The sequence below is a fragment of the Theropithecus gelada genome, chromosome 5 (assembly GCF_003255815.1).
Source record: "Theropithecus gelada isolate Dixy chromosome 5, Tgel_1.0, whole genome shotgun sequence".
NCBI classification, from domain to species: Eukaryota; Metazoa; Chordata; class Mammalia; order Primates; family Cercopithecidae; genus Theropithecus; species Theropithecus gelada.
Genome location: NC_037672.1, coordinates 90,993,637 through 91,017,301, shown reverse-complemented (window position 1 = coordinate 91,017,301; position 23,665 = coordinate 90,993,637). Strand labels below are relative to the sequence as shown.

General features: G+C 40.2%; 1 protein-coding gene across 2 annotated transcripts in view; it reads left to right on the top strand.

Moving 5' to 3' along the window:
- Positions 1-23,665, top strand: part of CWH43 (cell wall biogenesis 43 C-terminal homolog) — a 97,822-nt gene that overhangs the window by 57,640 nt on the left and 16,517 nt on the right. For both annotated transcript variants that reach the window (XM_025385890.1, XM_025385891.1), the window contains exons 12-15: positions 1,516-1,665; positions 6,992-7,136; positions 11,744-11,805; positions 17,078-17,233. In XM_025385890.1, coding sequence (XP_025241675.1) covers positions 1,516-1,665; positions 6,992-7,136; positions 11,744-11,805; positions 17,078-17,233 — 513 coding nt within the window. The remainder of the gene's footprint in view (positions 1-1,515; positions 1,666-6,991; positions 7,137-11,743; positions 11,806-17,077; positions 17,234-23,665) is intronic.

The following is a 23,665-nucleotide window of genomic DNA, read 5'->3' as shown; positions in this document are numbered from 1 at the left end:
TTTTTTCTTTTGGTTTCTCTTCTCGCTTCATTTCATTCATTTGATCCTCAGTGGCTGATAGTGTTTCTTCCAGTTGATCGAGTCGGTTACTGAAGCTTGTGCATTTGTCACGTATTTCTCGTGTCATGGTTTTCATCTCTTTCCTTTCGTTTATGACCTTCTCTGCATTAATTACTCTAGCTATCAATTCTTCCACTTTTTTTTCAAGATTTTTAGTTTCTTTGCACTGGGTACATAATTCCTCCTTTAGCTCTGAGAAGTTTGATGGACTGAAGACTTCTTCTCTCATCTCGTCAAAGTCATTCTCCGTCCAGCTTTGATCCATTGCTGGCGATGAGCTGCACTCCTTTGCCGGGGGACATGCGCTCTTATTTTTTGAATTTCCAGCTTTTCTGCCCTGCTTTTCCCCCATCTTTGTGGTTTAATCTGCCTCTGGTCTTTGATGATGGTGACATACTGATGGGGTTTGGTGTAGGTGTCCTTCCTGTTTGATTGTTTTCCTTCTTACAGTCAGGACCCTCAGCTGTAGGTCTGTTGGAGATTGCTTGAGGTCCACTCCAGACCCTGTTTGCCTGGGTATCAGCAGCACAGGCTGCAGAAGATAGAATATTTCTGAACAGCGAGTATACCTGTTTGATTCTTGCTTTGGAAGCTTCCTCTCAGGGGTGTACTCCACCTTGTGAGGTGTGGTGTGTCAGACTGCCCCTAGTGGGGGATGTCTCCCTGTTAGGCTACTCAGGGGTCAGGGCCCCACTTGAGCAGGGAGTCTGTCCCTTCTCAGATCTCAACCTCCGTGTTGGAAGATCCACTGCTCTCTTCAAAGCTGTCAGACAGAGTCGTTTGCCTCTGCAGAGGTTTCTGCTGCTTTTGTTGTTGTTTAGCTGTGCCCTGTCCCCAGAGGTGGAGTCTACAGAGACAGGCAGGTTCCCTTGAGCTGCTGTGAGCTCCACCCAGTTCGAGCTTCCCAGCAGCTTTGTTTACCTACTTAAGCCTCAGCAATGGCGGGCGCCCCCCCACCCCCAGCCTCACTGCTGCCTTGCCCTTAGATCGCAGACTGCTGTGCTAGCAATGAGGGAGGCTCTGTGGGTGTGGGACCCTACCGGCTAGGTGTGGGATATAATCTCCTAGTGTGCCTGTTTGCTTAAAGCGCAGTATTGTGGTGGGAGTTACCCGATTTTCCAGGTGTTGTGTGTCTCAGTTCCCCTGGCTAGGAAAAGGGATTCCCTTCCCCCTTGCGCTTCCCAGGTGAGGCGATGCCTCACCCTGCTTCAGCTCTCGCTGGTCGGGCTGCAGCAGCTGACCAGCACCGATTGCCTGGCACTCCCTAGGGAGATGAACCCAGTACCTCAGTTGAAAATGCAGAAATCACCGGTCTTCTGTGTCGCTCGCGCTGGGAATTGGAGACTGGAGCTGTTCCTATTCAGCCATCTTGCTCTGACACATCCCTTTTTAACACATGTACATGGTAGAGTGGGACTGACAATGATGCCCATGTCTCTTTTCATTGCAATACAGGATTATGGCTTTGTCAAGATACCCAATTGTGAAATCGGAGCATCACCTTCTTCCGTCACCAGAGGGCGAGATCGCACCAGCCATCACATTGACCGTTAACATTTCGGGCAAGCCGGTGGATTTTGTCGTGACACACTTTGGGAACCACGAGTGGGTTTCTTTGGCCTACCTAATATTACACAAATGCCAAGAAACGTTATTAACAATGTACTTTGATTTCTATGAAATCACCTTTCTCATTTTCTTCTTTTTTACCTCCCAAAGTATTTCTCCCTGTGTTGCTGTTTTTTAAAATCAGACAGAAGCATTTAAGATGCAGGCAGCTGTTAGTGCTGGTGTAGGGACGGGCCGTGTTAGTCTGCACTTACTGAGCTGTACGGTCAATTCCCTGTGCAGGGACTGTCCAAAGTACATTACTGTGTTTGATCTTCACTCTGTGCAAGGTAAGCACTATTAGAGTCCCATTTTGCAGGTCAAGAAACTAGGCTGAGAGAGGTCAGACAACTCATCCAATGAGGAGCAAGCACAGGGTCAGGGCATAGGCAGCCCCAAACCCAGGGCTGCAAGTGCTTGCAACTACACAATAAACCACACAACAGAAAAAGAAATTCCCTTTTCCTACAGGATTACTGCTACAAATGGAAGTACTGTTGGGATTTGAGTTTATTAAATGACATCTCTTCTCTCCCTCATGTTTTCACAAACAACAGATAGGCAGAGGAATCTGGAAGAGGGAGATCTAAATATCACTTTTAATACTGATAAGCCTATTTGGAAAACCTGGCTTAAGTGCCCATATGGACTTGTGAATACATCCCCAAATATATATGAAAATGACTCCCCGTAAACGGTGGGCCTACCCTGCCTGCCCTGGCAAGCTCTCTCCTTGATGGAAAGAAGAGGATGGAAAACAGCCTGTTTGCAAACTGGCAGCTTCCAAGGAGAATAGAAAAGAAGGATTTGAGACAAGCACGTAAAATTAACTTCAAGATTATTGAATTAGAAAAGTCCTCCCCAAAAGTAAAGAATGGGGAGAGAGGCCAATGGTGGTTTTCTAAGGAAGTCCCTCTACAAGCAACATGAAGAGTGGGGAATGAGTTTTACCACCAAAGAATAACATTTACGACCAGTGACAGTACTCAATAAATGATGAATAATCCCAGCAATATATTGTAAACGCAAACATAAAAGTATATAACTTATACTCTACCATACCAAACCACAATAATTTAAACATGAATGTAAAGAGCTACGTGCTATGACATTCACATGCAAGCTTTGCTTGCATTAATGACACAAGAGGCCACAGAACTTTAAAGTGACATACTTTTGGAAAACAACATTATTGTACTATGTTTTATTTAAACAAATTGATGTGTCTGCCACTCTTATTTCCCTGGTTACCTCACTGTTTTTAATACTATTATGTGAATCTGTGAAAGCATATTTGAATATTTTCTTAAATAGGTCAGATAATAAATAATATAAATAAACCTTCCAAATATAATTAATATGAACCATTCATGAACCAGACTCTTGCTTACCTCCTTAGAAATAAGAGGAGTGTTTGGAGGATGGATGATATAGATGGTTCGTATCTCTTAAAAAAGCTGTTTGAAGAAATGCTTTCTGTTGCTCCCAGTGATTTTCATGTAGGAAGTACAGACATTCAGAAATCATTCCCATGACCTTATGTTGTACTTAACATTGGGTTTATCTTTTTTTAAAAAAGGTACTTTCTTGTTTAAAGGTTGCAAGTTCTCAACCTAAGAAACAGTTGAACTCCTTCCATTTTTCCTTTGCCTTTTTTCCCCGTCCCCTTTAACTCTCTCCAGTATATCCCAAAATGTGAAGAATAGGTTTGAAAAGGAAGAGAAAGCTAAAAGAGAGCCCTAGGAATGCGCTTGAAAAAGAGGAGGGAAGGATTGCCTTTTCTCACTTTCTGTTAACCACATACTTAAAGTTCTCTGGATAACACCATATCCTTTACTTGCTGTCTTGCTCATTTGATTCAATAATAATAACAACAATAGCAGTAACAATAATAGTGAACACTTATTGAGGATACATAACTCCAGGGATGAAGGCAGTGTAGTTTAATGATTAAGAGCATGGGATTCCAGAACCTGGAATCAGACAATCCGGTTTGAATCCTAATTCTTTAACTAGTTGTGTATCCTTTGCTGAGTTACTTAACTACCTCGAGCTTTAATTTTCTCAACTGCAAATCAGGGGCAATAATCCTACCTATTTCGTGGGGTTCTTGTGCCCATAGTACCTCATACAATGTACATGAATGTAGTAAGTGCTCAATTAACATGGCCGTTACTAAACCAAATCAGACAACTATGAATATAAGGTATATTGGGCAGCTTAAAAAATAATTCATTTATCAAACATGAATCAAGCATCTGACATGTCCCATGCACATGACTAGACTTTGCCTTTGCTTTAGGAACCACTACTCTGAGCCACCCCCCAGAATTACTGTCTGGTACACTGTAGCCTCCCCAAAAGTGACATAGGAAAGTTAACACCTTGAATAATTTGTGACGCGATCACTACATGTTTTATTTGTCTTTGTTTTCTACAGTACTAAATACACAAATTCTTACTGTGAAAAAATATTTAGAGATTTCATTTTCCAGTGATTATGGCATATAAATGTGAAAATCCTATTAGGAATGAATAATTCCTAATGCTTGTGCATGTTATTAGCTTATTCAAAAGATTTTAAAAAGTACTGACTACATAAGTACATCTTTTATAACCACTAAATAGGAAATGGCAGCATTTTTTAGAAGTCACACAGGCAAACACCCTAACGAAAATTGATATTATTTTAGGTAATTAACTGAGCCACTAATCGCCATTTAAAGAAATCTATAACATGCATCATAAACAAAGAGGAGAGAACACAGAATCCATAGTCTGACACTATGTGACAAAGAACCAAAACTGTGTTCTAGGTTTCGTTCCATTGCAGGTGGTAAGTTCCAGTTCTCGTGTCTCTGAAAATGGGATAAAATTCCCTTTTCCAGCTTACTTTATAGGGTTATTGGACTGACAAAATATTAACAGATAAGAAAACATAAAGCATATGTGAGCTCTGTCTCTTTCTTTCTGTCTTGCCCTCTTTCCTTATACACATATATATACTTTTAACTTTTATTACTCTCACTAGGTAAGATTTATCTCCTGAGAAAATGTAAAACCAAATTCACAGATTACTTCCAGTTAGATGTTACTACAATATGTTGGATTGAAAACACTTCCTGTGGTTCAGTGGCTTTGGAATTTTCTAGACCTGAATTTGAATCCTAGTTGTAGGTATCAGATGGAACAGAATTCCCTGCAGACCTAATGAAAGAACTACTTAACAAGATGCTGGAGGGACCCATGGAACAAATAAGAGAGGCCGAGGCATTCAGACACCCATAACAGTGCCTGCCTTAGGGCTGAAGGAACAGGCAGAGAAAACAGTGTTCCCAGAGCCCAGTGAGACCCAGAACCAGGACAAGGGACCACCTAGCATAGAATGCAGCTACTGCCAGAGGGACTGGGGAAGGAATCCCAGAATGTTGCTTTTCTCCCACATTTTAATCTCCTGTGGTGCCTCCAATTGGCCAAACCTAACTTGAAACCAGGAGAGAAGGAAGTCCAGGAGGTGAAATCTGCAGGGGTCAGCCTCCCAGGGCATAGAGAAAGACAGAGGATGAATGTGGTCAGGGGAGATGAAGAATAACCATAGGCATATTAGCCTCATTTGAAAATAGAGCTACCACCTGCCTTCTGTTGTGAGAATTCAGTAGCAAAGGGGTTTAACAAATGGCCATTCTTTTCACTCTTTTATTTCTTGAGACATCTTTTAATAGCCCTCAGCTGTCTACACAAATTTATCCAACTCAGTCCTGTCTTGAGATCCTAACTCAACAAGGTTTCTCCAGTCTTCTCAGTGCTTGGTGATCTTCTATTTTCTTTGTCATTTTCTCCCTTAACACTCATGTATTAGCTACCTTTCTATGTAAATACCCTGTTTGTCTACTTCCTATCTGTTCTGGGCTCCATTCCTTGCTCTTACTCTCAGCTATGCATTGCAGAGAACTGCATTTCTCACAGTCCCTTGCCTTCTGGCTTCTGGGTAGGTTTAGCCAATGGGAGGCACTAGTGCAAGGTTGGAGGGAGTAGAGAAGAGAGTGTATTTCTCTCCTTCTCTCTGTGCTTCCTCTGGTGTCTATGGGAGGAGTTGAGTCTCTTCTGTGGCTCCAGTTCTTCTCTGAATGGTCCCAGTTTCTCTGGGAAGCCTCCTCCATTGATACATCTCCCACTAGTCAGTGCTGGCTTCTGGACTCTGATAATATCACCTCCTCTTGTCCCTGTAGCTGTAGAGGTTGTACTGGTTTCTTATTGTTGTTAATCTCTGATTGCATAATTGACTCCTATCTGGCTTCCCATCACCTGGCTAACCAATTCCCTATATTAAATTCACTTTGTTTGAAACATCTAGGGTGTTTCTGTTTTCCTGGCTGGATCATGTAAAATATGATGTCCTATTTTCCCCCAAACAGACTGACTCTAAACTCCCCAGGAGCTAGATGTACCCACCTAAGTATCTCAGTTATAGGTTTACAGTGCTTAGCATAATAAAAGCACCATGTTCGGCCGGTGTTTGAGCAGGAGAGTTAAGAAGGCTTTCAGAAAGTGTTCAGTTGGGCTGGGCAGTGAGTCATGCCTGTAATCCCAGTATTTTGGGAAACAAGGTGGGTGGATTGCTTGAGGCCAGGAATTCAAGACCAGCTTGCCCAACATGGAAAACCCTGTCTCTACTAAAAATACAAAAATTAAGTCGTGCATGGTGGTGTGTGCCTGTCATGCCAGCTACTCAGGAAGCTGAGGCAGGAGAATTGCATGAACCCAGGAGGTGGAGGTTCCAGTGAGCTGAGATTGTGCCATTGCACTCCAACCCATGTGACAGTGTGAGACTCCGTCTCACAAAAAAAAAAAAAAAAAAAAAAAAAAAAAAGAAAGTAGTGTTCAGTTGAAGGAGCTTAGGTTACATAAGCCTGATGGGCTCTGCAAATGTTAGGATTCTTCATCTTACCAGTATTCTTGGCTCTTTTTACTTTTTTAAACTACTAGTTCTTTAGCTGTAATACTGATGGTGAGTTCTCACATTATTGATTTAATTTCTTCTGATGAAAAGTTGAACAAATGCTGTATTTAGAGTTGATCTTTAAATTGACTGGACTCCAAATGATTTGTGAAGAAAGGTCATGTTCTCAGCCAAATGTCTGTCTGCCTACTCATTTGAAGCACTGTATCTATGTCTTGTTCATTTGTATAACATTAAGACATTTGCCCGAGTAGGAACGACTCTGGGCTTGTTCACTATGTGCAGATCATCTTTGAGGTAACTAAGACTTTTTAAAGATTGTTTTACAAATACTATAAAGGGTCATATTTTTACATTTTTTAGAGATGACCTCGACAGGAAACTGCAGGCTATTGCTGTTTCAAAACTACTGAAAAGTAGCTCGAATCAAGTGATATTTCTGGGATATATCACTTCAGCACCTGGCTCCAGAGATTATCTACAGCTCACTGAACATGGCAATGTGAAGGTAACATAATCTTAATAGGATTTATAATTTATTAAGTAAAATACTTCTTTTTCTTTCATGTTTTTAAAAAAATCAACCTCACCTAACAATTTAATGCGCAGTCTGAGTATCTACTGCTGCATAGAAAATCACCACAAAACATACGAGCTTAAAACAGCAGCAATCTTCTATTTGCTCATAAATCTGCAATGCGGACAGGGCTCAATGGGGGTAGCTCATCTCTGTCCCATGCAGGGTCAGCTAGGTGGCTCAACCAAGGACTAGAGGATCTACTTCACAGTAGATTTATATGTCGCAAGTTGTGCTTTAGGCTTGGGACCCTGGTTCCTCGCCATGGGCTACTTGGGCTTCTTTCCTGCATGTTGGCTGACTTTCAATAATGAGTATCCCTAGAGAACCAGAAAAAGCCTATATTGCTTTGTATGGCATAGCTTTATAAGTCATATACTGTTACTCCCGGTGTCATCACAAGTCTGATCACATTAAACTCTTGATGAGAGGAATATAAAAACCACATGATAAGAATACTAATGGGAAGTGAGATTTTATTGTAGCCATGTTTAGAAAACACAATCTGCCACATTATGAAAGTTAATTATGGGTTTGGGCATGATGGCTCATGCCTGTAATTCTAGCACTTTGGTAGGCCGAGGCGGGCGGATCACGAGGTCAGTTGATTGAGACCATCCTGGCTAACACGGTGAAACCCTGTCTCTACTAAAAATACAAAAAATTAGCCAGGCGTGGTGATGGGTGCCTATAGTCCCAGCTACTCGGGAGGCTGAGGCAGAAGAATGGCATGAACCTGAGAGGTGGAGCTTGCAGTGAGCCGAGATTGCACCACTGCACTCCAGCCTGGGCGACAGAGTAAGACTCCGTCTCAAAAAAATGTAAATAAATAAATAAATAAAATAAAAAAAGAAAGTTAATTACAGCATTGAGAGTAAAAGACAAAATGAAATGCCTCATAGAGAGAATGGCTAATCAGCCAACAGGGCCACAGCAGATGACACTGAATTACTCTACATTTTCAGGTCTAAAACACTTGAATTTGTCAGTTTACCAGAATATAATAATGTTCTGGGGAACTGCCACACAAATAAATTCTCAGAAGATTGAGATATATTTATATATATCATATATATATGATATATGATATATATCATATATATATGATATATGATATATATATACATACTACAATGCCAAATGAATTAATTTAGAATGAGAAATATGATTGTTATATTTAGTTATGCCCTATGCAGATGTCTTGGTTCCTTTCATTCTGTTTTATCTCATGTCTTGAGATAATATCTGCAGAGAAAAAAGCTTATCCATCTTATGTTGATTTTACTACTTAAATCTTCTTAGGGTGTAACATTATTTACAGAGCTTGGAAGACAGGTGAAAGAGAGCATGGCATGATGAGAGTTATCTGCATGTGACAGAAAATAACAGAGATCATATTTCTTTATGTAAAAGTCTGGGCAGGTGAATCAGCACTGGAATGGCACTCTGTGGTGTTTGGAATCTGTGTTCTATCATGTGCTTCCATTTGACAAGGCCTATATTTCCAAACAGCAGCCTTTAGGTTGTAGCTAGCAGGATAGAGGAAGGGATAAAGAAGGGGCCAAGAGCATATGCCAGTCCCTTCTAAAGGCAAAACCCAGAAACTGATCTCTAACACTTCTACTTATATTTCACTGACATAAATTTAGTCTAATGGACATACCTTGCTGTACAGAAAGTTGAGAGGTGCAATGTTTAGTCCTGATGGCCATATTCACAGCTAAAAATACTACAATTTTGGAAGAAGGGCAAGGCAGATATTAGGAAGATGATTTAGTCTCTGCATTTTTTTGGATAGGCAGAAATTAGTGTTAAAACAACAGCGGTCATCTATTTGCTCACGAATCTGGAGTTCGGACAGGGCTCAATGAGGATAGCTCATGTCTGCTCCATGCAGGATCAGCTAGGAGGGTCAACTAGGGACTGAAGGATCTCCTCAGTAGACAATTCACAGGTGGCAAATTGGTGCTTTGGCCTGGGGACCCAGGTTCCTCACCATGGGCTACTTGGGCTTCCTCTCTTCCTTGCAGCTGGCTTCCAATAGTGAGTATCCCAAGAGAAAAATAAAAAGCCTATATTGCCTTGTATGACTTAGCCTTGGAGCCACAGATGGATCCTTGATTTCTGACTCTGGCCAGAGGGATTATGATACTGACATTTATTTTTGTAGAGAATACAAAAGGAAGAAACGTTTTACAAAGAAGATAAGTTCAGCTTTGGGCTGAGTTTGAGGCATCTGTGGAACATTAATAGAGATGTCCAATAGGCAGGTGCATATACAGATCTGGAATTCAACAGGGCAGTGAGAACTAGAGTTATAGATTAAGGGGTGGCCACCATGTAGGGAAGCGTTGAAGCCGTGGAAGTGGGTGATATTGCTAGTAATTAGAGAAGTGCAAATTAGAGTGCTAGAATTAGAGAAGTGCAAAAGGAAGACCAAATAAAGCCCCAGTGGAGCCACATTGAATGTGGCCATCATGGGGGTGTAGGTGAAGGAAGAGAAGACCGATTATTTCAGGAAAGGGAGTAAGGAGAGTTCAGAAGAGGAAAACCTGGAAAGTGTGTACTCACAGAGACTGTATCAGTTGTTTATCACTATGTAACAAACCACCTCTATGTAACAAACCACCTCAAAACATAGTGACTTAAAACTGTAACAACTGAATATTCTCATGATTCTTTGGGTTGACTGGGTGGTTTTCTGTTCTTGCCTGGGTTCTCCTGTGTAGTCAGCTGATGGCTTACTTATGGCAGGAGGGTCTAAGATAGCCCCACACATGTGTCTGGGCCCTGGTGCTGGACCTCTCTCTCTTCTCATGGTCTGTCATTATTTATTAGCCTAGATGATGCTGCATTTACCAGCTGTGTGACCTTGGGGCAAGTTACTTAGCCTTTCTGGGCCTCAAGTTCCATATCTGAAATGTGGTGAGAGCGGTATCTGTGGAATCATAGGGTTGTTTGAGAATGAAATAGAAGATAACGTCTGCAAAGCCCTCAGACTTACATGACATATATTATGTGTGTCTGGCTGTATGTCAAAAACAAAATAAGAGAAATGTGTGAGTATATGGTCTATAAATCACAAAGGAATATTAGACAAGATGAAATTTGGCAAGTCTAAGTAAAAATTGCATCCTAATGAGGGCATTCTTACATTGTGTGTGTGCATGTGCATGTGTGTGTGAAGGATATACATGGTGTTAAGAAGAATTTGATTTGATTTTCATCTAATCCTCTCTTGATTTCCACTGTCGTGGTCAAAAGCTGTGTCAAAATTAACGGTGGATTCTTATATTGCTTTCTTTAGGAGGAAGTTTATTAATGCGGAGAAGAGTTTTAATCATTAATGCTTGGACAAACAGATTTTTCTCTTAAAGAAATGAGTATTTAAATCCTGCAGTATTAAAACTTTACATCATCTTTATTTTTTTTTTTGCAAGACTTACAGCATCTTTAAAAAATCGAATAAACAAAATGATAGTTAAATAGATTTATTGTTTATTATTCCCCATACTACAGCTAAAGTTTTCTATTTTCCCAAGACAAACCAGAACAGTGCTTCTTTATTTTCTTCATTAACATTTTAAATTTAATTTTAAAAATTTATTATAATTTTTATGTATACAAAAGGTATATGCATGTGTGTACTCTAAACAACAATAAAGGTTGATTAATAGGCATCCATGTGTCTACCACTAAGCTTAAGAAAAAAATAAAGAATTATATAATAAATGGTGGTGTATTCTTTTAGTGATTTAAAAATGTGTTTTTAATTAAATGTTAACAGTAAAATTCAGAAGTGGTGAAAAGTCAGGTATATTTTTTATATATAAGGTATTTAAAAAGAAGAAAATGGAGATTTCTTTCTTCAGAATAAATGCCTCATATTTATAGTTTCCCAACACATGATAGAAAAGAATATGTTTCTGTTCTCTTTCTTTGGTGAATAATAACCCTGGTCCCAAGCTCTCAACATCAAAAAGACTCATGATTGCTCCCCAAATGTTCTTATTTCCATGATTCAATTTAACAAACACAGATGGAGCACCTGCTCAACACCAGGTTTTATGCTAAGTGCCAGGTGGCCAAAAGTGATTAAGAGTCCCTCTGTGCAGGAGTGGGAGGATGGAGACATAGAAACAGATACCTGGCATGATGGCGTAGCTAGTGTGTGTAAAGTACTGTACAGGATGACCAATGAAGGTGCGGTCAGTGCTGTTGGGGATGAGAGGCTTGGAAAGCTGCCAGGAGCCAGGGTCTATGTTGTAATCGCTGATTTACCTAAGTCACTCTCCAGACCTCCTTCCTCTTTGTTTTCTCAGCATGTAGTACAGAAGCTAGTTGGGCACATAGCAGGTGCTCAATAAATATATGTAGAATGAGCAAATAATTTGGACCAAAAAAGATCAGTAGGAGCCAGGAAGAGAAAACAGCATGTACAAAGAGATATTTATCATGTAGGTAACACATTTTTTGGCAATGTGGAATAGAGCTTTGTTTTTTATGTTTTAAACATTCTCCTCTCTGCTCTTTACTAGGATATTGACAGCACTGATCATGACAGATGGTGTGAATACATTATGTATCGAGGACTGATAAGGTGAGCACAGGGGTTTGATTTTGTTTTTAATCTATTATTGCTGCAATCTTTTGGGTCTATCTGAGAAGAAAAAACAACTTTATGGAAGCAATTAATTTTTGTTGCTTTTTATAAACATTGATTTGACTATACAGTTTAACATCTTTTTCAAGGCATAGTCTCATAATTTACAAAAGTAGAAATAGCTTAGCAAATTAAGCTTAATTGTGTAAGAGGATACTGTGTAGGCTATTAAGCAAGGTGAATATGTAACTGTCAACACATATGAGGAATGGCACCATTTTTGAATGTATGGTTTAGTGGAAACATCATAGACCATTGGATGAGAAAGTCCTGGGCTTGAGTTCCAGGCTTGCCAGCTTCTAATCAATAATCCTGGGTAAGTTAACTAATTTGATGGGGCCATTACTATGCTGTAGTGAGATCTCTAGATAAATTATATTAAAAAAATCATTCCACATAAAAATACAATCCAAGTATATCATATACATGCATATGTGTGTGTATGATATACTTGGATAATATACATTTGGATACATACAGTCATGTGCTGCTTAATGATATCTTCAGTCAACAACAGACCACATCTACAATGGTAGTTTATAAGATATAATATCATACTTTTACTGTACCTTTTCTATGTTTAGATACACAAATACCATGGTATTACAGTTGTCTACAATATTCAGTACAGTCACATGCAGTACAGGTTTGTAGCCTAGGAGCAATAGGCCATACCATATAGCTTAGGTGTGTAGTAGGCTATACCATCCAGGCTGGTATAAGTGTGCTCTATGGTGTCCACACAATGATGAAACCACCTATGACACATTTCTTAGAATGTATTCTTGTTGTTAAGTGACACATGACTGTATACATACATATGTGATCCAAAATAATACAGCTGAGATTTTAAAATTCAAATATGTAACCATACAAATCAGTTTTGAAGGCAGTATTTGTATCAATAAAGCAAGGAGCAGTTTAATACCAAAAAAGAGGGACTAACCATTCATTCATTCATTCATTTATCCAATAAGTATTTTCTAAATCCTCTTTATGTACTGGGTATTGTTCTCAGGAGTGGGAATACAATAGGAAAAAACCAAAATCCTTGACTGTCATAGAACTTACGTTGCAATGGAAGGAGACATAAAATAAGCAGACAAGAAATGACAGGCTATGACAGGTGGAGATACGCATGGTGAAAGAAAAATAATAAGTCCAGGTGAGAAGGTAGGGTGTGCTGGGGGTGGCTGTGATAGGTTATAAAGAGTGGGCAGGGTATGCTGGAGTGACTTCTGGGCAGCACCTCAAGTGGAAGGAGGGACCCCACCTGTGTATACCCTGAGGAAGAGCACTTCAGGCAGGGGAGGCAGGGAAAGTTTGAGAGAAGGATGCTGGACGTTGTGGGGCAAGATCAAGAAGGCCAGTGAGGCTGGAGTAGAGTGACAGAAGTGATGTGAGTATGGCAGGTGGTAGTAGATGATGTACACAGTGGGTCGATTCAGAGGTTCCTCTACATACAAACTTCTTCCACAGAGGGAACATGCTGGAGACCTTCCCTGAAACACTCAAGGGTTCTCCTGTTAGGACGGAATCTGTCTGGAGATATTTGATTTGAGCCCCCTAACTGCCATCCTGGGGACAATGTGGGGAGCCCTGGTGTGGGCTCCTAGGACAGACTTCTCTGACCCTTAGTCTCTTCTCCATATAGAGCAGTTCATCACCCAAAGGCATCTTGGCATCGCCTGCCTAAAGATAGGGGCCGACATTAATGGATCACTCTTTAAATAACCTTATCTTCTAAGATCTGTGGCCTACATTTATGAGAGAAAATAGTTGCTTTCTGGGATGGTATAGAATCATGGAGTCAGCTCCTCTCCCAGTGGGGATATGGCTTGTTCGGTTATAAGTTACAGGCCAGTGAAAGCAAATTGTTAGTTTCTCTTGCTCTAGACCCCATTTGCCATTCAACAAGTATTGATCTAGCAGAATGGATGCCAGGCAATAGGGATAAAGCTGTAAACAAAACAGAGAAGGATCCCTATGCTGGTGGAGGGAGGACAGACAAAAATCATGATAAATAATTCCTGGATGATCTATTTTAGAAGATGACGAGGGTAGTGGGAAAAACTAAGCAGGGGAAGCAGCTTCCAGAATATAGAGGTGGGGTGCGATTGTAAGTAGGGAACTGGGTAGGTCTTACTGAGAAGATGACATTTCAACCAAGATTGCAAAGAGGGAGCCATTTGGCCACCTGGCAGAAGATACTTCCTGGTAGAGGGCTGAGCTAGTGCAAAGACCCCAATGCAGGAGTGCTGCATGTGTTTGAGGAAAAGTGAGGCTAGTGTGGCTGGAAAGGGTTGGGTTGGATGGGGTGAGGGGCAGTGAGGAGGGAAGGAGAGAGTGTGTGGGCAGGCAGGGAAGAGAAAAAATCTTGTAAGGATCTGTGAATCCTTAGTAAGCACTTTGGACATTACTTAGTAAAATAGTGACCTTTGCTGGTTCTTGGACAACTCCATGGAGCCATATGCTTACTGAGGTGGGCCAAGGAGGCCCTTGAGATGCTAAGATTGTTTCGGTTATGCCACTAACTCAGAAACTCTAAAAGGCACATCACATGCCCAAATAGCTGTGGAATAGATAGCTTGACTATAATTTGGTGTTTCCAAAGTGTTACAGTAGGACTGAAGGTGCTGAAGGGTGAGTTTTGTATGGTATTTTATATCTAAGATTGAAAACACTGTTTCTGTTTAAATATTTGTTAAAGCAATTGTTTAAATGAGATATCAGAAATTCTAGAAAACGACTTTTCATATAGGCTGAAATAGGTATAATTTCAAGTTGTAAAAAATGTTGGGAACCAAGGAACAGTGGTATTTAGAGTAACTGGTGCCCATAATAGCTCATTGTTGGGCTCTGAAACCTTTATTACCTCTCCTTAGGAGAATGGGATGGCAGAATGTATATATATAAAGTATATATGAAAATGTGATATCATATATAATATATATTTATTTATATATAAATTTAATACTCTGTGACATAACAAAATACCATAGACTGGATGGTCTAAACAACAGAAATTAATTTTCTTTCAGTTCTGTAGATTCTAAGACCAAGATTAAGGTGCCAGCAGAGTTGGCGTCAGGTGAGGACTGTCCCCTTGGGTTGCAGATAACTGTCTTCTTGCCATGTGCCCTCATGGCCTTTCCTTGGGTTGTGCCTGTAGAGAGAGAGTGAGCTCTCTGGTGTCTCTTCTTATAAAGTCATTAATCCTGTAGGATCAGGCCTCCCCACTCATGACCTCATTTCACGTTAATTATTTCCTAGGAAGACCCATCTCCAAATACAGCCACCCTGGGGGTTAGAGCTTCAACAAATGAATTTTGGGGGGAATACAAAATAGGAAGATGATTTAAAAAATTCCCATATTAATGAAGTTAGGAACTAGGGTTTTTCAGTTTCTCTCCACAAAACTAATTTTGTAAGCTTTCATCTCAATCACCAAGTTCAATGCCCTACATGTAGTAGGTAGTAAGAGCTTAATGAATACTTATTGGACAATAATGGGAGATCCTCTGCTTTAATGGAAGATTTGGATTGTCAGATTTCTCAGTTTCAAGACTTTTCTTGTATCTTTGAAGGCAGTGTCTGTTAAATGGGTTAGAACTTTGATCTTAGAGTTGGGAATAAATAACCTAGATTTACTAAAGACAGTAACCTAGAATTAGACAAAAGTGAACAGATTTAGGACTTGAGCCCAGACAATGCATTAAGCTGCCTGACAGCTCAGAGCTTCATCTGATGTTCAGTCACAGCTCTGCTTACCTTTCCCAGTGGGCAGACTTGCTGTCTCTGCTGGTTCCGCTCTGGGTTTCTGTTTCTATTTTGCATGGAGTTACAGGCATGTGGTTATAGGCTTTGTTTTACGTGCTTCTCTTCTCCTGCCACTCAGGTCCAAGCTCCCATCATCTTTTACCTAAGTTATTGCAGTGGCTTCATAACTTGTTTCCCTGCTTTGATCCTTTCCCTGAAGGTGATTGTCTACCTGGTAGCTGTCACAGACCTCTGCTTCAAACCCTTCTGATGGATTCTCATCTCACTCTCAAAAACAAAAACAAAAACAACAACAAAAGAAATCTGAGGTCCTCACAGTGGCCTGTGAGGAAGGCTTTGCATGTTCCCTCTTATGCACTTCACTCCAGTCATGGTGGAGTTGGCCCCCAAAACACCAAGCATATTTCCACCTCAGGACCTTTGCATTTGCTGTTCCCCTTCCCTAAACACCATTTCTCCAGGATCTCTATGGCTTGATCCCTCTCTTCATTGAATTTTTGCTCTAGTGTCACTTTATTGCAAAGGTATGCCCTGACCATCCACCATAAGATAGTAACCTCTGCTGCTTATCACTGCCTGTTATCCTTACTCTGCATTCACCCCAATACTTACTTATCTATCACTACTTGACTGATTGTAAACATACATATGTGTTTAATGCATCCTTCCCTACTAGAATGAAAATTCCATGAGGGCAAGACTTCATTTTATTCGTGACTTATTCCCCAACACCCAGAACAGTGCTTGCATGTGGTAGGCACTCCATATATATACATATGTGCTTCATTGAATAAATGAATGACTGAAGCTGACCTAAGTCTTTTTTCTGGAAGAGCACAATGTAATAAAATAAAATGAATTCTTTGTTGTTAATGGTTCCCCCTGTTTTCCACGTGAGCTTCTCAAATAAGAACTCTTTGTATAATGTCTACAAAGTGCTTTGAATTTCCCCAGGAATTGAAAGCTCTCAGCCAAAATAGGATATGGATTTTTTTCCAGATATATAAAAATCTTTGATTTTAGACTTGAAATTTGGCTGAAAATATTCATGTGGCATTTGTATTTTTAAAGGTAAGAAAAAATTTAGGCAAACACCCCTGTCATTCTGAAGAATTCCTGTTATTAGCTCAAAACATGATTGTATGGGAGGCAATTTGCATGGCTAGAATATTCGTTAGTATAAAAAAAGTAAAGTAAATTGCTAAGAATAGTTAATTAAATCTATATACATATTCTTTATTCATTTATATCATATAAGCAATATTTTGCCAATATTTAGATTAACAATTTAACTTAATTCCAGTTGTGATATTCAGAGTAGAGTCAGAAGTGGGAAACTGGCTTAATAACAAAGGTGGTATCACTTGGATCTCATTAGATTTCCATGTAATAATAAAACCTTTACAAATAATTTCTGTTTCTGCTACAGGTTGGGTTATGCAAGAATCTCCCATGCTGAACTGAGTGATTCAGAAATTCAGATGGCAAAATTTAGGATCCCTGATGACCCCACTAATTTTAGAGACAATCAGAAAGTGGTCATAGACCACAGAGAAGTTCCCAAGAAAATTCATTTTAATCCCAGGTGAGTTCCTTTACATTGTAGTTCAGTTATAAGCTACCACATCCCTCTATGGAACCTACATATTCCCTCAAAATGAGCTAAAAATTATATCTTCTCCTAGAGGTTTATTCGGGGTAAGGGAGCCTGTGACAAAGATGATAAAATCTGGTTGGGGTTGAAGTTATGGTGTTTGCTTTCTGGAATCAAGAAATATGTTGTAACCTCAGGTTAAAAAAGCTCACATTATCATCATCACCATCATCATAACTGCCACCCCCACAATAACTAGTATTTGAATGCTCCTATGTCCCAGACCCTATTCTAGGTGCTTTTTGTGTTATCTCAATTAATCCTTATTGGCTGGTCCTCTTATTTTCCCTGTTTAATAGATGAGGAAGCTCAAGCTTAAGAACATGAAGTAACTTCACTGGGGTCACATGGCTAGTCAGTGATGGAACTAATAAGTGGGGAGAAAGCCTGTTAGCATCATTGGGTTGATGGGATTCTCAACTCTGGCTGCACATTAGATTCACCTGGACAGCTTTTGAAGAATACCACTGCCTGTTGCAATCTCAGTCTCTGATAAAACAGATGTTAAACCAACAAAGTTCAAAAGAGACAAAGAAGGCCATTACATAATGGTAAAGGGATCAATTCAACAAGAAGAGATAACTATCCTAAATATGCACCCAATACAGGAGCACCCAGATTCATAAAGCAAGTCCTTGGAGACCTACAAAGAGACTTAGACTCCCACACAATAATAATTGGAGACTTTAACACCCCACTATCAACATTAGACAGATCAACAAGACAGAAAGTTAACAAGGATATCCAGGAATTGAACTCAACTCTGCAACAAGCGGACCTAACAGACATCTACAGAACTCTTCACCCCAAATCAACAGAATATACATTCTTCTCAGCACCACATTGCACTTATTCAAAAATTGACCACATAGTTGGAAGTAAAGCACTCCTCAGCAAATGTAAAAGACCAGAAATCATAGCAAACTGTCTCTCAGATCACAGTGCAATCAAACTAGAACTCAGGATTAAGAAACTCACTCAAAACTGCTCAACTACATGGAAACTGAACAACCTGCTCCTGAATGACTACTGGGTACATAACGAAATGAAGGCAGAAATAAAGATGTTCTTTGAAACCAATGAGAACAAAGACACAACATATCAGAATCTCTGGAACACATTTAAAGCAGTGTGTAGAGGGAAACTTTTAGCACTGAAGGCCCACAAGAGAAAGCGGGAAAGATCTAAAATTGACACCCTAACATCACAATTAAAAGAACTAGAGAAGCAAGAGCAAACACATTCGAAAGCTAGCAGAAGGCAAGAAATAACTAAGATCAGAGCAGAACTGAAGGAGATAGAGACACAAAAAAAATCCTTCAAAAAAATCAATGAATCCAGGAGCTGGCTTTTTGAAAAGATCAACAAGATTGATAGACTGAAATGGAGATCTGGAGCAAGATGGCCGAATAGGAACGGCTCCAACCTCCAGCTCCCAATGCGAATGACACAGAAGAAGGGTGATTTCTGCATTTTCAACTGAGGTACCGGGTTCATCTCACTGGGGAGTGCTGGACAATTGGTGCTGGTCAGCTGGTGCAGCCCGACCAGCAACAGCTGAAGCAGGACAAGGCATCACCTCACCTGGGAGGTGCAAGGGGGAAGGGAATCCCTTTAGAAATGGAGACACACAACACCTGGAAAATCAGGCAACTCCCACCTTAATACTGTGCTTTACCAAAGGTCTTAGCAAATGGCACACCAGGAGATTATATACCACACCTGGCTAGGAAGGTCGCACGCCCACGGAGCCTCCCTAATTGCTAGCACAGCAGTCTGAGATCTAACTACAAGGCAGCAGCGAGGCTGGGGGAGGGGTGCCAGCCATTGCTGAGACTTAAGTAGGTAAACAAAACCTCTGGGAAGCTCGAACTGGGTGGAGCCCACTGCAAGTCAAGGAGGCCTGCCTGTCTCTGCCTGTCTCTGTAGACTCCACTTCTGGGGACAGGGCACAGCGAAACAAAAAGCAGCAGAAACCTCTGCAGATGTTAATGACCCTGTCTGACAGCTTTGAAGAGCAGTGGAACTCCCAGCACAGAGGTTGATATCTGAGAACGGACAGACTGCCTGCTCAAGGGGGTCCCTGACCCCTGAGTAGCCTAACTGGGGGACATCCCCCTCTAGGTGCAGACCAACACCTCACACCTCAAAAGGTGGGGTACACCCCCGAGACTAAGCTTCCTGAGCAAGAATCAGAAAGCAGCACTCACTATTCAGCAATATTCAATCTTCTGCAGCCTCCGCTGCTGATACCCAGGCAAACAGGGTCTGGAGTGGACCTCAAGCAATCTCCAACAGACCTACAGCTGAGGGCCCTGACAAGTAGAATGAAAACTAACAAACAGAAAGGACACCCACACCAAAACACCATCACTACCTCACCATCATCAAAGACCAAAGGCAGATAAAACCACAAAGATGAGGAAAAAGCTGGAAATTCAAAAAATCAGAGCATATCTCCCCCTCCAAAGGAACGCAGCTCATCACCAGCAATGGACCAGCTGTACAGAGAATAACTTTGATGAGTTGAGAGAAGAAGGCTTCGGCTGATCAAACTTCTCAGAGCTACAGGAGGAACTATGTAACCAGTGCAAAGAAACTAAAAATCTTGAAAAAAGAATGGAAGAATGGATAACTAGAATAATCAATGCAGAGAAGGCCATAAATGAACTGACAGAGATAAAAACCATGACACGAGAAATATGTGAAAAATGAACAAGCTTCAGTAACTGACTCGATAAACTGGAAGAAAGAGTATCAATGATTGAAGATCAAATGAATGAAATGAAGTGAGGAGTCTAGAGAAAAAAAGGAAAAAGAAATGAACAAAGCCTCCAAGAAGTGGGGGATTACGTGAAAAGACCAAATCTACGTCTGATTGGTGTGCCTGAAAGTGACGGGGAAAATGGAACCAAGTTGGAAAACACTCTGCAGGATATCATCCAGGAGAACTTCCCCAACCTAGTAAGGCAGGCCAACTTTCAAATTCAAGAAATACAAAGAACGTCACAAAGATAATCCTTGAGAAGGGCAACTCTAAGACACGTAATTGTCACATTCACCAAAGTTGAAATGAAGGAAAAAATGTTAAGGGCAGTCAGAGAGAAACATAGGGTTTCCCACAAAGAGAAGCCCATCAGACTAACAGCAGATCTCTCAGTAGAAACTCTCCAAGCCAGAAGAGAGTGGGAGCCAATATTCAACATTCTTAAAGAAAAGAATTTTAAACCCAGAATTTCATATCCAGCCAAACTAAGTTTCATCAGGGAAGGAGAAATAAAATGCTTTACAGACAAGCAAATGCTTAGAGATTTTGTCACCACCAGGCCTGCCCTACAAGAGACCCTGAAGGAAGCACTAAACATGGAAAGGAACAACCAGTACCAGCCATTGCAAAAACATGCCAAAATGTAAAGACCATCGATGCTAGAAAGAAACAGCATCAACTAACGAGCAAAATAACCAGCTAATACCACAAGGACAGGATCAAGTTCACACATAACAATATTAACCTTAAATATAAATGGTCTAAATGGTCCAATTAAAAGACACAGACTGGCAAATTGGATAGAGTCAAGACCCATCAGTTTGCTGCATTCAGGAGACCCATCTCACATGCAGAGACACACATAGGCTCAAAATAAAGGGATGGAGGAAGATCTACCAAGCAAATGGAGAACCAAAAAAAAAAAAAAAAAAAAGCAGGGGTTGCAATCCTAGTCTCTAATAAAACAGACTTTCAATCATCAAAGATCAAAAGAGACAAAGAAGGCCATTACATAATGGTCAAGGGATCAATTCAACGGGAAGAGCTAACTATCCTAAATATATGTGTGCCCAATACAGGAGCACCCAGATTCATAAAGCAAGTCCTTAGAGACTTACAAAGACACTTAGGCTCCCATACAATTATAATGGGAGACGTCAACACCCCTGTCAACAACACTGTCAACATTCAACAGATCAACAAGACAGAAAGTTAACAAGAAAATCCAGGAATTGAACTCAACTCTGCAATAAGCGGACCTAATAGACATCTACAGAACTCTCCACCCCAAATCAACAGAATATACATTCTTCTCAGCACCACATCACACTTATTCCAAAATTGACCACATAGTTGGAAGTAAAGCACTCCTCAGCAAATGTACAAGAACAGAAATTATAACAAACTGTCTCTCAGACCACAGTGCAATCAAACTAGAACTCAGGACTAAGAAACTCAATCAAAACCACTCAACTACATGGAAATTGAACAACCTGCTCCTGAATGACTACTGGGTACATAACGAAATGAAGGCAGAAATATAGATGTTCTTTGAAACCAATGAGAACAAAGATACAACATACCAGAATCTCTGGAACACTTTAAAGCAGTGTGTAGAGGGAAACTTTTAGCACTAAATGCTCATAAGAGAAAGGAGGAGATCTAAAATTGAAACCCTAACATCATAATTAAATGAACTAGAGAAGCAAGAGCAAACACATTGAAAAGCTAGCAGAAGGCAAGAAATAACTAAGATCAGAGCAGAACTGAAGGAGATAGAGACAAAAAAACCCTCCAAAAAAAATCAATGAATCCAGGAGCTGGTTTTTTGAAAAGATCAACAAAATTGATAGACTGCTAGCAAGACTAATAAAGAAGAAAAGAGAGAAGAATCAAGTAGACACAATAAAAAATGATAAAGGGGATATGACACCGACCCCACAGAAATACAAACTACCATCAGAGAATACTATAAACACCTCTGCGCAAATAAACTAGAAAACCTAGAAGAAATGGATAATTTCCTGGACACTTACACTCTCCCAAGACTAAACCAGGAAGAAGCTGATTCCCTGAATAGACCAATAATAGTCTCTGAAATTGAGGCAATAATAAATAGCCTACCAACCAAAAAAAGTCCAGGGCCAAACGGATTCACAGCCGAATTCTACCAGAGGTACAAGGAGAAACTGGTCCCATTCCTTCTGAAACTATTCCAACCAATAGTAAAAGAGGGAATCCTCCCTAACTCATTATATGAGGCCAACGTCATCCTGATACCAAAGCCTGGCAGAGACACAACAACAAAAAAAGAGAATATTAGACCAATATCCCTGATGAATATCGATACAAAAATCCTCAATAAAATACTGGCAAACCGAATCCAGCAGCATATCAAAAAGCTTATCCATCATGACCAAATGGGCTTCATCCCTGGGATGCAAGGCTGGCTCAACATATGCAAATCAATAAACATAATCCAGCATCTGTTTATAACCAAAGACAAAATCCACGTGATTATCTCAATAGATGCAGAAAAGGCCTTTGACAAAATTCAACAGCCCTTCATGATAAAAACTCTCAATAAATTTGGTATTGATGGAACATATCTCAAAATAATGAGAGCTATTTATGACAAACCCACAGCCAATATCATACGGAATGGGCAAAAACTGGAAGCATTCCCTTTGAAAACTGGCACAAGACAGGGATGCCCTCTCTCACCACTCCTATTCAACATAGTGTTGGAAGTTCTGGCTAGGGCAATCAGGCAAGAGAAAGAAATCAAGGGTATTCAATTAGGAAAAGAAGAAGTCAAATTGTCCCTCTTTGCAGATGACATGATTGTATATTTAGAAAACCCCATTGTCTCAGCCCAAAATCTCCTTAAGCTGATAAGCACGTTCAGCAAAGTCTCAGGATACAAAATTAATGTGCAAAAATCAGAAGAATTCTTATACACCAGTAACAGACAAACAGAGAGCCAAATCAGGAATGAACTTCCATTCACAATTGCTTCAAAGAGAATAAAATACCTAGGAATCCAACTTACAAGGGATGTAAAGGACCTCTTCAAGGAGAACTACAAACCACTGCTCAGTGAAATAAAAGAGGACACAAACAAATGGAAGAACATACCATGCTCATGGATAGGAAGAATCAATATCGTGAAAATGGCCATACTGCCCAAGGTAATTTATAGATTCAATGCCATCCCCATCAAGCTACCAATGAGTTTCTTCACAGAATTGGAAAAAACTGCTTTAAAGTTCATATGGAACCAAAAAAGAGTCCACATCGCCAAGACAATCCTAAGTCAAAAGAACAAAGCTGGAGGCATCATCCTACCTGAGTTCAAACTGTATAACAAGGCTACAGTAACCAAAAGAGCATGGTACTGGTACCAAAACAGAGATATAGACCAATGGAACAGAACAGAGCCCTCAGAAGTAATACCACACATCTACAGCCATTTGATCTTTGACAAACCTGAGAAAATCAAGAAACGGGGAAAGGATTCACTATTTAATAAATGGTGCTGGGAAAATTGACTAGCCATAAGTCGAAAGCTGAAACTGGATGCTTTCCTTACTCCT